A 17177-nucleotide genomic window follows, 5' to 3' on the forward strand; every position below is an offset into this window, starting at 1 on the left:
ATTAATGGTTTGTTTTTTCCATGTCACAAGTGAATGCCTCAGGTGCTAAAAAGTCTACTAGAAAATTTTCAATTCGTTTACATTTATTTATGTATTTTTTTTGCCCAGGGTGTGAACAGGAACTCTCTCCTCTTTGGAAAATCCTTCTTAGGTGCAGGAAAGTTTTGTATCTCTACAGGTTGCCAAATGTTGCCTTCTGAGGAGATTCTTGTCCTCTGGCTTATGGGGCATGGGTGGCCAACAGCTTTTGATCACTTTATATTTTGAAGTACCACTGTACTTTGCAGCCACATTTTACAGCTTTGCCATTTTTTCTGAGACTGATAGCTTTCAGGAATAGCTTTGAAGGGTCAAAGTAGACCCAAGTTATTAAATGTATGGAAGTGCTTATAATTTTGCTGTATTTCCAATGTAAGGATCTGCAGTTAACCTCTGTTCAAGGGATCTTGGGTCTGGTGTACATGGTGCTCTGACTTGGCTGGGCATGGAGGCCTGGCCGCTGTGGCAGAGTTATCCACACCTCTTTCTCCCCAGGCCTAGGCTGTGGAATTCCAGGCAAATTTTTAAAGATGTTCTGCACTCTTTGTTAATGAAGAGCATACCTGGTTGTATCAGCCTTAAAACTCAGTTATAGGCAAACATACTGCCACTTCCACAGGCTATGAGTTTCCTTGTGTGAACAGTTCGTGAACAGCACTGCTGATTCAAGAAGTTTTCTTCATTTCCTAGCCAATCTGGGTGACTGGAACAACAAAGAAAATTGGAGGTAGGATAGCTTCCAGCTGTTTTTCCAGCTTCTATTTTTATTTTTGGCTGAGGTTTCCTATTGTCTCTGTGAGCTTTAAAATCTTTATTAGAGTGATCTGATGGAGATTAGCAATCAAATCTGAATCTGGGTCATACCAGTGTCTGAGTAGCTAAGCTGCGGTAGCTTGGATTTGGTTTTTCAGTGGTAAAGAACATCAATATACAAAGAAAAGAATACTTGCATCATAAATTTTTCCATGCAAATAATTTTCATTTATCTTAGATTTCGATCAGTTCTTCAGAAGACATACTTCACTAGGAGGGTGCTGAGGCACCGGCACAGGTTGCCCAGAGAAGCTGTGGATGCCCCATCCCTGGGAGTGTACAAGGCCAGGCTGGATGGGGCTTTGGGCAACCTGATGTAGTGGGAGGTGTCCCTGCCCATGGCAGGAGGCTTGTACCCAGATCATCCTTAAGGTCCCTTCCAACCCAAACCATTCTGTGATCCATATATAAAATTACGTCTTTCTCTGCAGTTCAGCCTAGTACCTTCTGATTTCAAATATCTACCCGTTTTCTGTTGTCTTCATAGAAGAGTACTTCTAAGGATTTCACTTATTTTAATTTCATGGTCCCTCTTTCATGGTGTCTCTCACACTCTGGATGTTGTCCTAATAATATCCAATCAGCGCAGCTCTACCTTTGAAGAAGGTTTGAATTCTGTAGAAGTGATTGCTGCTCTAATAGCTGTAGTGAACTTTTCTGGGTAAGTCTTTAAACAAGCTGCATGATTTATGAGAAGAACAACTGCAGCATATGGAATATCTCAATGTCTGTGTGTTTTTGGAGAGGACATCATCATTCCTCAGCTTTGTGTTGGTCACAGGGTCAGTAGACCTTGTAAAATCTTTTCTTTTGTGTTCAGTTTAGTGGATTCTTATATAGTTGATGTTTGTTTTTGAATCTGTTAGGAAGATACCACTCCATACTGCAAAGCCTTTCCTTACTTACATGACAATACAAGAACTTGCAGAAAAAGATCAGAATCCAAAACTACAGCATGCTGGAAGAGAAATGCTTGAAAACAGCGATGGTTCTTACCCTAGGACTCTGATTCCAAAACTTGCTAATGTGAAGATGGATCCTCTATAGGATCAAGATGGATCTTCTAGAGGTAGCTCTTGGCTTGGCTAGCTCATGCTGCAGCAAGGAGCAATATATGTCCCCTGCAAGTCAAGGAGATGTTCTTCCAGTGTGGTTGGCGTCCTTCCAGGCTGCCTCCCGCTTCTTCAAAGGAGACAAGGAGCTGTGGCATTTTGCAAGACGAATGTGTGTCTGTCCCTGCCTGCAGCACCTGCCTGGCTCTGGCACAGGGATCTACTTGAGCAGCATGGATAGGAAGAGGAGCTGGTTCATTTAAAGCTGCAGTCGCATACTTGAGTGCAGTTCAGGCACACATATGCAGTATTTTAAACCAAACAGTTAGCCAAAAGGGAAGGAATTGGAGATTTGCTTGCTCATAATAGAACAGGGATGCAACATTTTCCATTACAACAGCTTATTTAGGACTAATCCAGCTGCTCTCTGTATAACTGCTGGCAGGTTTCGCACCCTAACTTAGCTACAATACTTGATTTTAACTGTTGACATGTCATCAGATAACGCTCTTCCTACAAGGCCATGAAGCAGGACCTGAATTTTGCAAGGGAGCTCCAACAGGAAAACAAGCCAAACCCTTCCCCTTTACCAGCCCAACAACCTGGAAAAAGTAGGTCAGAGTTGGCCAGTTTTCCAAGTCCTACAAGCTGCACATGCAGATCTTCACATGGCCAGAAGCCCTAAGATGTGCTGCATACCTAGCAGGGCAAAGCAGTGCTGGAAGTGAGGAGATACAAGAATTTCTGTTTGGACCCATGCTGCATTGGTCTGTGCTTGGGTGGCCTGGATGGGCAGCAGAGTCCCAGGACGACCACGCTTTGTGGGCTTCAGCATTCCCTCTCGATCTGACTCTTTCCAACGGCCTTGTACCGTCTCTTCCATCGGTCATGTTTTGTGGTGGTCAGCGCTCTACTGCCAACCATAGGAGCTGTCTGACTCCAGAGCCATGGGTAGGTGTCTTCAGAAGACACGGGTGTGCCCATCTTCAAAAAGGAGCACTAATAACAGCTGCTCATGAAATGTCTACTGCATATCTCAGCCAAACATCGATGCAACTGTAGGCTTGATTACGGTTTCATGGATACATGCTGTGGTTTTGCCCTGTTGTAGGCTGCTGCATCCAGAAGCAGTGCTGGGAGGTACAAGCCTTATTGGAAACAGGCTCGTGAGTTCCACAGTGAAACTGATGAAAAAAATGCTGCTCTTCCCACTCATAAAAATGTCTTTTTGATGAAAAACAAATTCTGTCTCTGAACGCTTGCCATGTAGCTATTGAGGCAGGGACTGGATTTTGTAAAATAGTAGTGAAAACTTGTTTTCATCCTAGAGAAAGGCTTTTCTGGTGCTCTGTTACGCTGCAGCGATAACATCAAAGCAGGCATGCCAGCTTAGACCAAGGACCCATCTTGCCTGATACTCTGGCTGTAGGACCTCCCTCTCCAAGCTGTGGCCATGTGCAGCCCCAGGAGAAGGGAGCTTGATGGTGACTGGAAGTGGTTGTGTTTCATGTGCTGTCACGTCTGCAGGCAGAACTTCGTGGTAGGGCTCTCTGGATCCCTTCTGGGAGCTGTGGACACTGTGACACTGCTGTTTCTGCAGTTTGAACCTTTCACCCATTTTTTGTAAGGGGTCTCCCTCCTTTCTGTCTGTCTGTGCTCTGTAATAGTTTGATTTCTTCCTGCTTTCTTTTCTTTTCCCTCTCATCCCCTTTCTCAGGGAGGACTTTGAAGTTTTGTTAGGGTTGGGCTAATGCCTGATCCCAAGGGAGAACCAAGAAGAACATCAGTCATAGTTGGATACTGAGCAAAAATAAGAACAGGATAAGTATGTGATGTTTTCTTCAGATCCTCTCCAAGCACTCATCTGTTTTCAGTAAGGGACTCCCTGAACCGGATGTGAGGGATCCTAATTACATCAAAAGCAGAGTTTCTCTTGCATAAACTTCACTGGTTTTCCTTGCATCCACACAAGTCTTCTCATCCACAGCTCCTTTGATCAGGAGTTCTGCAGTTTACTATGTACTGTGTGGAAAAATCACTTGTTAAATTTGTGTTGAAACTGGGTTTTGTAAGTGTGACTTGGAGCTTCCCCTGGTTACTGTCTTGCATTTGTTGGATGTTAACTTGCCCACATATCTGTAGCAAAGGAAATTCTCACAAATAACAAAAAGTGCTAATCTGTTGAAACACGAGGAATGTCTGCTGACTCAGTGCAAGGTTGTGCCATGCTTAGTGGGGCAGACTAGCTCACATGCACAATCATCCTTTTCCTTTTTGGGCCTGTTAACGTTGGTGTACATATGCTGTTCTGACCAAGCGCACAACCATCCGTTCCTCAGTGCTGCAAATGAAATGCCCGTGATAACCAGCCTAAACAGCAGCGTTAGTGCAGAAACACTTTGCAGGTGTCACTTGGTTTTAAAACCTCCCGTGAGTGCTCACAGCAGCAATGGTGATGGTTCTCCGGGGACGTGGTGTTTAGGTAACCGCCCTGAACCTGTGCTCACCCACGGTTTTGGCTCATTCGCGCAGCTCCACGTTTGTGGAGCCTTCTGACAGGCCCAGGGAAAAGAGCCTCTTCTCCCTGCAAGGCATTGAGGCCAGGCCTCAGCAGCTTAGTGCATCAAGCTCTAGGGCTGCTGGTAGAGGACCAAAACCTCTAAAGCCTCATGATACCGAATACAGATCTAGTATAAACTTGTTCTGCGGATTCAGGGATGTTCAGAAAATGTTGACAGTTTAAATTTACTTTAGCAGACTTTATGCCAGGCTAGGAGTAATCTATACTCCATCAGCGAACAAAAATTTGGAGTCAGAGTCACATTGTGGGTTTTGAGTAATTTACCAGGAATGTGACGATCTGCCTAAACCTACTCTAGACCAAATTATCGCTGCCTGGATCTGGCATTAGCACGGACCCGCAGTCACAGGGGAGCTGGGCAGCGATGCTGCCTCCTCCCGCCTCTCCTGCTGCTGTCTGTATTGGCAGAGTGAGAGGATTCACAAATTTAACAGTAAAAAAACTCTTAGGAGATAAGAATTTCAACTGAAGAAGACAAAAAAAACAACATTTAGATTCTGACAAACCACCAGAAAAATGGATTTTTCTCTGGATTATTGCAAGCTAATGTTTTAGTTGCTTTTCACTGCTGTCTCTCCACAAAGGGAGTTATGAACCTGTTAAAGGGTTCAGCTGACTTTCATTTCACTTTGTTTTGTTCAGGGCTTCATCAGAAAAACTGCCAGTGGCATCCCACCTGCCAGTAAACTAGGTAGTAGTGCACTCCCAGAGCTGGGAGCTCAGTCCTTTCCTTCTTCTAAATTATGCTGGAGATGAAAAGCACTGTAATGCAAGGCACTAATGATCTCTAATAAATGCATTACTCAATGACAGGATTTCTCACAGCAAAGCTGCTGTCTCAGGATCAGTCTTGCCTCACTTGTAGTCACCTTCTGCTCATGAAATCCAGACCTGCATCATCCCCCTTGCCAAATCCCTCTGCAAGATGAGGGGCAGAAATCCTGGCAGTCCTTATCATACCTTGAACATGACAGCAAATAACCTCTGGCCTCCTGCTTGTGACTCCTTACTGATAGACTATGGCTGTGTTTGAAAGCTCCCAAAATATCTGCTCCAAATTAATGGGAAGCCTGAATGTAAATGTAGCAGTTAAACCGCATCAGTATCTATTGTGAACACTCTTTCAGAATTAAAATAATTGAAGTAAAATTCAGTGATGAGACGGACCACATATGGGTTTAAATAAATTTAGCCAATGTGCTTCACAAGTTAATTGTGTATTTCATTAGTTGCCTATGTATCAAGAGCTACAAAATCAGCCAATTTGAAAAACCAAAATAGCCGAAACAGTCTTGTCTGATATCTGTGTTACGGACAGGGCTGGAGGCCACTGCCACTAGCTTGGGTGGTGTGGGCTAAGCCACAGTCCTCTTGGAAAGCGGAAACTGAGAACAGACCAAGATCAGAAGTCAGGCCTTGCTGCTTTTTGAGTCCTGCTGTTGGCTGCAGGAGGTGTTAACGTGAAGGTTACCCAAGAGAGCCACGAGGTGCTTGGCTGCCTTGCAGCCTGACACAGCCAGTTCTGCTGCGTTGCATTCCCAGGCTCCACCTCTCCAAGTAGGAGAAGAGCTTTTCGGTTTCCAAAATCACACCTCCAGCCTCCATCAAAGACAGTACCCGCTTACGTGTTGCCTGCAAGTTGGCAGGGAAGGTACGTTGAGCAGTCCTTGCCCTGAGCACCCGGTGGCTTGGTCAGACATTTTGCTGCCTCCCCCCACGTCAGTAGCACTGCTGGCTGCTGTGTAGGGCACCTTGTGGCTCTGGCTCCTTTTTCCATTCCTGCCTTCCTGAGAGTGAGGTATGTAATTAATTAATGGTGCCTCTGTTCTCTTGAACACGGGAGCCACCTTGTCAGACCTTGCCTTAGCCTGTCCTTTCAGCTACTGTCAGCAAAGCAAGGGGAAGCCAAATGTAGTGATACAGATGTTTACTAATACATTGTTCGAGGAACACCATTTGGGACTTACTGATGTTGGACAGTTATTAACGAACACTACTTGTAGTTCCCATTTTACCCTCTTTACACATAAAATTCACTATTTAAATAAAAAATTGGGTCATCATTTATAAGCACGCATTGAAACCTATGAAAAGATTTATGTAGCATGTGTCGTGCTGGTTTACGGTGATCGATGCTAATACATTTTCAGCCTGTTGAAAATGCCTTCGAGCACCTTGCTTAGGGTTTCTCTTGGGACACAGCAGGTCTGATAGGTTCCATAAGGCAGTGGGAATGTGGCACGCATTCCTCCTCGAGTCTCTTCCCCGAGCAGAACTGCTTATGCCTGGGGCAGAGCTCTCGTTGGACTAGATGATCTTCAGAGGTCCCTTCCAACCTCGGCCATTCTGTGACTCTGTGAGAAGGAGGGCAGTCCAGCAGTTCCCAGTAGGGGCCTCAGCTGGGCAGCACCGAAATTCGTGTTGTTAGTGCTGAAATCAAAATAATGAAGCAGCGTGTGGCATGGGGGAGAGTTATCCGTGGGGGTCTCAGTGTCACAAGAGGAAAGAATATCAGGCATTGGGGACGTAGATTGAATGGTACGCTGATGGGGGAAGGCTCAAGGAGTTTGTGGTCATTCACGTCTAGTTTCATACCTCAAACCTCACTGTTTGTGTTTAAAAGAGAATGAGATAGAAGGAGGTTAGAGATCCCATGTTAATAAAGTTGTACTGCAGTATTGTAATCCAAAAAGCTGATGGAAAGTAGACAAAGGTGGTCTTCTGGGACCTAGTAATGATTTATGAACTAGGTAGCACTTACTCTTAGAGGATGTTGGTTAACCAGAAGGCAAAAAACTCCAATAAACCAAACTAACATGCTTCTTTGAGGAAGTTCTGCAGTATGCTTGCTGGAATATTCCTGTAGGTGCATAGCTGTGGTAGCTGGAGGTCATGGGTTCAAAAAACCTGGATCCAGATTTACTTTCTATAGTAGTGATGCATATATTAACTGAAATTAATGTTAATTTAGTTTTATTTAATAATCCGTTATGGTCACTGGTATTCACAACATGCTCATGGGAGAAAAAAGAGATTCTTTTGTGACAAATCAGATTTTGGAATACTTCAAGAGCTTTGCATTTCTTTCAAGGCTTGATGGACATTAGATAAATTTTAATGTATGGTCGAGGTGGGTTTATCCTTTGTGGTTGAGATTTGAACAACCTTAATATTGTTTCTCTGTTATGCTATTGAAATAATTGCAATTGGAATGACTGAAATATGTACAGTTAATTATATTATTATGGAGGCCTGATGACAGTCATCCTACCAAATCGGTAACATAAGGTAAAATGGTTTCCACTCATAGAAAATTTTACAGGTTTCTTTAATAAATTGCTTTGAGCATTACTCATTTTTAATGTGAGAATGATTGATCCTAATTAGTGTCCATTGTGCGTTTCACTTATGATTCACAGTATAATTTAGAGATAGGATTCTATAGAAATTATATATGTGGAGATAGAGGAAAAGTCATTAAATCGTTACTTCCTACCTCTCGGCCATTTGTTAAGCCAGCGTGTTTAAAAATTACTTCATGCTGAGTCTGCTTTTGATCTTGGATGTCTGTCTTCAACCCCTGGGAATTTGGCAGATGCTGTAAAGGTTTATTATGATCAGTTTGTTAACTTCCTTTATAATTAGTCCAGCTCGAAGCTAATAATTGGAGGACCCTGTGTTAGTCTCATTGAAATCAATGCTGAAACTAGTTCTAATATTTTGTGTAAAGGTAGCTTTTTAGATACATGTATATGTCAGCTCATATTCTTCACATCTGTGCCATTACATAGGCAGCGCTTAGGCACTGTAGAAGAATGATGTTTTAGTTGCATACACACACTGAGACACTTACCATAAAGCGTCGAAGAGTGCTAGGAAGGGAGGAATATGAAATCACACTCTACAGTCACTGTCTGACAATAGTGCTTGAGTCCATAGCTCTGTCATTTGCAAACCTTCCAAGTACTTTACCTGCATTACACAATTCAGATGCAGGGCAGATTGCTGGCCCACAAATTATGAAGGAGTCATGCAGGAATCTGTGTGCAAAGCATAGCCCTGCGGAGCTGTGTGGAAGTGCCATTTTCTGCAGAAGTAGCTCGAGGGAGAAGTACGATTGCTTACACGTTGCCTCTCTTGAGAAGTCTGTGGTTGGTCTTTCACGTAGGTTGCTTTTCTTCCAAGTTTTGCTTTATATTAATAAAGGAGCAATTCTGTGACAGTGCTGCCCCTACATATACGATCTTAATTCTCTTGTAGTGATTATACTTTTAAAACATCAGCTTTTGACTCATAAGCTGTTTCATAAGGATGCTTCCTTTTCCCATCAAAATACAGATAATAGCAGTGATCAAGCTACTTTTCACTGATACTTTCAAACTCATTTTCTGAAAAACATACCTGGCAAATCAGCTAGCAAAACCACATACAGGAATAAATAGATCTGTGTAAGAGGACATACACTTCGTCCATTTTATCTGCATATAATAAAATGTTTTAAAACACGTTAAGTGAATAATTTTGTATGACTTGCCAGGTTGCCAGTAGCTAGTTTTTGAGTGTCATCCCCAACTGATAACAAGGAGTAAAATTTTGATTTATATAGCATAGCTTATAGCAATATGTTAATCAGAGCACACAGTTTTCCAGTATTTTTCCTCTTCAGCTGAAGAAGGAAGTTTGGAAAGAATAGATTTTCATTTTCTTAATTGAAAATAGCACAAAATAAACTTTCAAACATGAAAGGGCAGATGATTAAGTCTTCGCCTTGGGTTAAAAAACATAATAAACGCAGGGAGTGAGGGGGAGGCTTGGCAAGACTGAGTTACCAAGATATTTCTTTTATTTATTTTAGTGACTGATTTTCTAAGTTTAGTTGTTCTGTGCCTTGGGTTTAGTTTCTGTTTCAACACTCACTTGGAGTCTGTCTGATAGGAAGTTAGGAACAGCAGCTGTGTGCCAGCTGTGCCGTGGTTTGGCGTTTCCACGTGCTTCAGGATTTGTAATGCAGGTAGGAAGCCATTTGCTCTTTGTGTTTAAAAGAAAAATCTGAGTTTTGTAACTTAGACTTGATCCCCTAACCACATAAAAATTGAACGGAAAGAGAAGCATTGATGTTTTGCTCAGAACACTGCTTAGCGCCAGTATTTTTGTTAAAAATCAAGTTTTTGGGGGCAAGTTCAGCCTCTTGGCACTGCGAGTCTGTAGTGTTTGTTGCCAAAATATTGCTCGATGCTTGGACTTAGCAGATGAGATCTTGTCACTGCTCATTTCAGTAAGTGTTTTGCTGTTTAGTTTCACAGGGCTTCGATTCCCTGCCTTCTGGCACAGTTTTGTGTAGTAATTCAAGGGAGCTAATGTATTCAGTAGGAGCTGGCAATTAAAAAATAAATTAAAAAAATCTGTCAGTGGGAAAACAAAATGATGTGAAAAGCACCTGGGGGTTGATCCCCCTCTTCCTCTGATTTGAGGTAAGAGGCAAGCTAAGATCAAGTCTTAGGAGCTAATGAAGATTGCCATTTAAAGGCTTTTCCCGCTGTTCCCCAACTTTCAGTAGCTGCGTGTTAATTAACGGGTAGTGGTGTGACCTGCCAAGTGGTGGCAATTAGCTGAGACCCACAGGTATGGAGCACGGTGTAAAACTCCCTCGGAGTCTGTTTACATACAGATTTTTAGGTTCGTGAGCCTCCATTTTTGAGAAGGTTTGCTTACTGTCCTTGAAGTTTCCCTAGCCAGAAGAACGCCTAATTCACAGCATGGCACTCGGATGTCACTCTGACTCTGCCACGCTATTTGACATACTTTTTGTGCAGGTTCAACGCTTCCGTTGGGTGGTGGCACCAGAAAGCATGTTGTTCCCCAGCTGGTGTTCCCCATTGGAAGTTTCGATTCCATTCTGCCGTGGTACACAAACAAAACCTCCTGAGGGTTTCCAAAAAGCATGCTTTTGGTTTTGTGTTTTCTGAAATGAGATTGATACCCATTCGAAAGTATTCAGCTGTTTTTGTTTTGCTCTTCTCTTTCTCCTAACTGAATGACCTGGTGGTTCTGGGCTTCAGCACTTGCTGATAATGTTTTATTGAAATTCTGGAGTCCCTAAACACGTTTGGCTTTGTTGAAAAAAGTCTTCAGACTTAAAGTATGTACAAGGAGGGATGTTCAGGCCTGTTTGACCTAGAGATGGGTTTCAATCTCTTTCACAAAGACATATTTAAAAGAAAAGGATTCTTATTTGTAGTGAGTATTGCATTTTCTAGAAAGTGTTTCCCAAGAGCAGAGGGCAACCTTTGCAGAGAGGATACTGAAAAGATAATAGAATCATAGAATCGCTTAAGTTGGAAGAGACCATTAAGGTCATCAAGTCCACCTATTGATGTGTTTTGCCATGTTACAGCAAATGGCTTTTAATGATCACAAAAATATTGGAGATAACTTTCCATGCTCTCCTGTGCAGCAGTGTTGTAGAGTCTGGACAGGGCTTCATCAGCCTGGCTTTTGGATTTGTAGGATAAGAAACTCTTGAAAAATCTACTTTCTGTAAATACTTGATTGACAATGGTGAAATGGAGAAAAAAAGAAATTCCTTACTGTTACTGGATATGTGTTTGAAGTGAAATAAACTAATATGGACTTAGGAAAAATAAGTCAGAGAAATGTTGGTGCAGTTTCAAACTGAACCTATTCTGTACTTCAGACCTCGCGTTCAAAACTGATAGGATGAAGTTCCTATTTACACAGTGCTCTCTGTCTTTTAGAATTTTAACTCAAATGTGAAAACATGATAGAATCTCTTCTGGAAATACAATGCAGCGCTATACAAGGATTGCAACAACTGGAATTTCTCATTTAGGAATGAACTGTCATTCACAATAGAGATGTTGACACTGGTGATGGTTAAATCTCAGACATAAAAGAATGTCATTTGACGTAAAAATCTCATTTGACAGAAGAAAATTACTAGTTTTAACTGGTTGGATTTGTCAGGCTGCCAACAATGCATGCTTTGCTTTCAGAAAGGAATAGCCATCACTGAACATGTCAGGTGAATTTTTTCAAGGTGTTTTTTTTCTCCTGCTAGTAATTCTGATTGGGTACTGTTGGCGTATGTTACTATATTTTCAATCAGTGTTCTGCACAGTTATTTTTCAAATACAGCATGTTAGTAAAGTGTTGGTACTGTGGTGACCTCCACGAAACTGCAGGTGTAAGAGGATCCAAAACTGTACTTCCAGTTGCTTGCTTTCATTTTTAATTAAAGACTGTTTTTGTGGAATACTTATTGGTGTGGCACAAGCCAAAGTAATTAAAGGCTAGGAAGAGAGGAAAGGGTAAGAGCTTTTAAAAATAATTACCACTGCTTGATAGAGGTATACATGTTTCCAATAAACTTGGATTTCTCTCAGTGTCCTGTTTGTTCAAGGCGCTCCCCTCTCTTAAATGCATAATTTCTGTTTCTTTTGGGATATTGGTAATGCCACTGTATCACTTATGCCATTATATTCATAGAATTTATATAGTTCCATTTAAATATATTCCTGTCTTAGACCAAGAGGTGATTTGTGGTTTAACATAACTGTTACAACCCAAACTTGAATTTTATCTAATGTTTGCATTGTTTTGCTGTGTAGTTGACACTCCAGACCCCTATGTGGAGCTCTTCATCCCCTCTGCTCCTGACTGCAGGAAGAGAACTAAACATTTCAATAACGACGTCAATCCCGTGTGGAACGAGACCTTTGAGTTCATTCTGGACCCCAACCAAGAGAATGTTCTTGAGGTAAATCAAGTGACTGATCTGCATCTGTGAAAATGGAAGTCGAACAATGTCTGGATGGTTAAAATAACAGTACCTTGTATGTGTATGGCATCTGTTGTGTGAAGATTTCAGGGTTTGTTTTTTAATATTAAAAGCTGGATTTTGTCTTTAGGCATGGTGCTCAGCAGGAAGTATTGTATGAATTCTGTTATTCAGGGAATAGCCTTGAGAGTCATTGTAAGATAGTTCTCTGAGTCATCCTTCGGAGTGTTCCTGAGGGCTAGTGGCTTACTGTTCCTTGCATCAGCCATGAATTATTTTGCCTCTGCTTCCTTCACTGATTCAACTATTATGGACGGTGAATAGGTGGGGGTAAAGTCAAGTCTCTGCCCATTCCCTGCTTCTCCCTCAGAAGGTAGAAAGCAGAATCATGGTTCTGCTTTCTCCTCATGCCCATCCAGTGGTGTTTTGGGAACTCATACACCATGTGCAGGCTCGTTCAGCAAGCCACTGTCTAATATCAATATGTTAAGCCTTTCTGAGTTGTGTACAAAAAGTGAGTGGTAAGTATAGTTATTTTATCAGTGCGCATGGTAAGCATGTAAGCTTTACAGTGCTGTGTTAGCTTGGTTCTTCATAGGGTATGGCCCTAACATGCAAAGTCCTCTGACCCAAGCTTACAGGTTTTCTATCTAAATTAGTTGGATAGACAGGACAGAAGCTAGAGCCTGTGAAGCTAATAGCCATAATCTCTTGAGGCTAAACTGTTCAAGATCCTAAAACTGTGTTGTGTCTGCAGTAGTGCTCCCTGTCTTCCTGGGGTGAGGATCAGGATTTACTGTTTAGGGAGGAAGAATTGCATGCTCATCGCACTGGAGCATGAAGAACCATCACGCACATGTAACAACACCAGTTTTGCAGAAAGGAGGTTATGCAAAATAGCTTCCAGTTTATCAGGTGCAACAATCACCTGAGTTGATTTGGTCTATGTTTTGGTTGTAGACGTGCAACCTGGCTACGTGAAACTTGAGAAAAGGTTGAAATCTCTAACTTAGTTACTGCTTTCTTATAATAACATAGGCAAACAGTTATCAGGACTTAGAAAGAGAAATGGAGCGATTCTCTTTTCTACAGGAGAAAGCATTTGTGAAAATAGGGAGAAGAAGAACTTGGGTTCATCAACCTGAATTGGAAAGGGAAATAAAATTGTTATAATTTTGCTTGATAAAATCTGTGTGGCTTATAACAGAAATCCTGTGGCAGAGAGTTTTCCCTGTCTCTTTGTAGATCTGGTATTTTCTGGGAAGATCTGCAGGAGCTACAGCTGGCTAAACATTCAATATCATCTGTAGTTGATCACAGGATCATGATCATCCCATGATCTGCATTTTCTAACATTGTTTTATGCTGTCATTAGAAAGTGTAGGGTTTTATGAGCTGGCAGGTGGTTGATTTCCAGCATAGTGTGGCTGTAGTTTACTGCTAGGATTATGCAAGTCCCTATTTCCAGTAACAGAACACAGTAAACTTCATTAGCATTAGAATTTGGAAATGTATCTTTACAGTACGTAAAGGCTGGTTTCTGAGACACATGCTAAAAAATCATGAAAATTGCCTGCAAAGCTCCAGTGTTACCATGTAATAATGGTTAATTTTGGACCTGTTTGATATATATCTGCATACATGCATATATGCTGTTCATGGTAAACGTTCTCTTCACCATGAAAAGTATATTCTCTAGGTTAAAGCTGGTGTTTTGTGTTCTGTCAGTGTTGTACACGCTTACAGTTCCTAGCAGAGCCTTTGGGTCCTGTGTGGAGGACAGTGTCAGAATTCAAATCTGTGAAACCACCTAAAACCTATCTTTTGAGTGCAGACTTCGCGATCCTCTCTACTTCTCGGGTTATTTTAATCTAAATCTTTAACTATGTCCCAAGTGCAGTTTTTACTCTGTGAAGTGTAAGAAGCTCTCCAAAATCCTGTTAAGAAGTTCTTGCTATTGCTATTTGTTTTATAAGTCAGCCCTCAGAGATTACAGCAAAGGGCATACAGTTCTGTGAGAAAACAGAAAAATGTAGATGCCATTAAAATAATGAGTTGTATACTAAAACACAGTTCCTCATTTCAATGGGTTGCTTGTGGCACAGGATGAAAAAGATTCTTCTTAGCCAAGAAGAGGTCGAACCCAGATGTCACAACTAGTCATTCAAGTGGTTGTGTCTTGATTCCATTTATTTTATGCAAAAGAAACATTCCAAGCTGAAAACACGATATTTTAGAAGAAACTATTTCACAAAGCAGAAAAACTCATAAACCAAACGAGTTTGGAGAACTTGTTTTCTAGAAACCATGGAAATGGTAATTTGAAATCCTTTCTGAACATCTTGAGAACTTGAAAGGCTACCACTGAGATAAAAGACTGCTAGATGTAGACCAATGTGGGTTAGAGCAAATGCATTGAACAACGTTCTGCTGTGTCTGCATGAGTGTTTGGATAGTACCACATTTTGAAAAGGCATGTGCTCTGACATGGAGGATGAGAAGAGACTTGAAGGTCTGGTTGCATACAGAGAAAAGCTTTGTGTAATTTGGAATGCTGTGTATTTTGCCAAATCATTGCTGTGAAATTCTTGGTCTGTGGATAGAAGGTTAGGACATATGGATTCCATCTTTGTTGAAAAGCTGCTGTATGTTTTTTGGCATATTGCGTTTAAAATACTTAAAGTTTCTCCATGGAGAAGTTTTGCTAACTGGAAATTTGAAATAATTATATATATACTATATGTAATTTGAAGTAATTACATCTGCTTAGTCAGGTGGTGAGTTTTACTGACAGAAAGGTGCTCAGATGAAAAATGCTTTATAAATGATGCTGTCCTACTCTTGCCATTGAATGCCTTGAAAATGCCACCTACGCTATGCATTAACTTATCCTGTTTTAAAATGATATCACTGGGTGTTGACTGGGTTGGGTTAGTCATATTCGTTTCCCTATCCCTTTTATAAATTTTAATTTTAGGCATAGACTGTATGGAATTAATAAGGGATTTATCAGTGTAGAATTGAATGTCCTTGTATCTTTTCTAGGTTACTTTGATGGATGCCAACTATGTGATGGATGAGACTCTTGGCACATCCACATTTCCTATATCCTCTCTGAAACTGGGAGAGAAGAAGGAGGTCCAGTTAACTTTCAACAATGTGAGTGGCAACATTTGAAGCTTTACCTGTGTTGATGCAGCTTCAAAAATGATGGGAAGTTTTTAAACCTGAACTGAGACCACCTAAACTGCTGTGTAGATCTGGATAGTTTCAGTCCAGTATCCGGTGTCTGAATTTCAACTGTGCTGTGTTGTGGTTAGATAGAGCTTCTTCACAAATCACAGGAAACTTGCTGCTTACAAAGGCGGTGATGTTTCCTAAGGAATCTCACTGAGTCTGATATTACTCAGAGTTTTCCCTTAGTCACTTTGTTGAAGCATAAGAAAAACATTTAGCCTGCTCGTGATATTGGTTGGAAGTACACGTTCCTAGATAAAAGGAAATCCAAGACTATTTCCAATCCCATCAGTCTGCCTCATTAGTCTTTATGGCCGTGCTTTCTCAATATAGAACCAAATTTTGAATTAGAGAAAGGATTAGAATATATCATAGATGGGGTGATGGCAGCAGCCTGCCGGTCAGGAAATAGCTAAATATGTGGAGGCTGGGGAGGGATATCTCAGGCGAGGATGATTCTCTGCAGGCCCTGTTCATTCACTGCTGGCCATGGTTAAGCACAGGGCTGGCCCACTGGCACTATTTATCTCCGTACGGTCCTACTGAGAGGAGAATTAAGAAAATCGGCAGCACTGAATGCTTTTGTTTCTGAGAGGATCCTCTTTAAAAGTCTAGTTTCAAACTTTTGCTCTCTAGAAAAGTTTCTGCACCACTTGGTTCAATTTAGTTTAATGGTCTTTGTTAGTGAGAGAGGTTACGTGGGTTTTGCTGTTCAGTATGTTATCTCTACTACATATGCCTGTGGCTTCCAGAAAGCTAACAGGAATTCATTTATTAGCATACATTGCACTTACAATAAATGGCTGGTTGTAACACAGCTCTAGTTAGCATGTAATAATGCATTAGTGTGAATGCTGTTGTATTAGAGTAACATATTGGAGGCCATTCTGAACATAATTCAGCAGCTGTAATTATATTCCTCACATCTGCTCATCTTTATATATACCATACTATACATATAAAAACCATATGCATTTCTCTTTGAGGCTGTGGTTTATTATATGATCAGAGGTCGTGATTTGTGACTGCTCTGCTGTTTTGTATCACTGCGATACAACTTTAAAAGTATGTTTAGTTACAGCAAATACCTGCTTAAAGCCCATTTACTGGAAAAGGAGAGTTTTGTACATAAAATATAGCATTTAACTAGGTATAGCCTTAGGAAATTTATAGGCAAATGGTAAAGAAACATCAAGTCAAGTTGAGCCCAGTGTAGACTATTTGCATGCACAACATGTACTCCAGAGATCTCCGTGGCAGTCTGTATAAGGAAAAAAAAAAAAAAAAAGACATGCACTTTTCCTATTGGAACATTTCACTGCAAGGGCTTATTTAATAATGTGCGCATACATTTTTTCAGTGATTGGATCACTGAAGTGCTTTCTAAATTAGTAATATCAGGTGCTGGAATAATGTAATTGCTGATCTGCCTTTGAAGTGTTTCCGTAAATGACTCTTTGCTCTGTTTCTTCATGTTCATCCTTTATTTCTTTGCCTTTTCTTCCCCCCCCACACCTTGTTAATGAGCCACCTCATTACAGCTCCCGCTGCGGAAGGCACCAGGTGAGCGCCAGGTTTTACCTGGGCAGGTATGCAGGAGTGGGGAGGCCACAGGGAGCTTTGCATTTTCCTCTCCGTAACTACTCTGTGCAAGGGT

The 17177-nt window shown here is 41.3% G+C and overlaps 1 protein-coding gene across 10 annotated transcripts in view; it reads left to right on the top strand.

The window, feature by feature from the left end:
- The window catches only part of PLA2G4A (phospholipase A2 group IVA), a 116517-nt gene that overhangs the window by 58147 nt on the left and 41193 nt on the right, over positions 1 to 17177 (top strand). For all 10 annotated transcript variants that reach the window (XM_080603563.1, XM_080603564.1, XM_080603566.1 and 7 more), the window contains 2 exons: positions 12114 to 12262; positions 15329 to 15442. In XM_080603563.1, coding sequence (XP_080459689.1) covers positions 12114 to 12262; positions 15329 to 15442 — 263 coding nt within the window. The remainder of the gene's footprint in view (positions 1 to 12113; positions 12263 to 15328; positions 15443 to 17177) is intronic.

This window comes from Anser brachyrhynchus (genome assembly GCF_964034855.1).
Source record: "Anser brachyrhynchus genome assembly, chromosome: 8".
Classification (NCBI taxonomy): Eukaryota; Metazoa; Chordata; class Aves; order Anseriformes; family Anatidae; genus Anser; species Anser brachyrhynchus.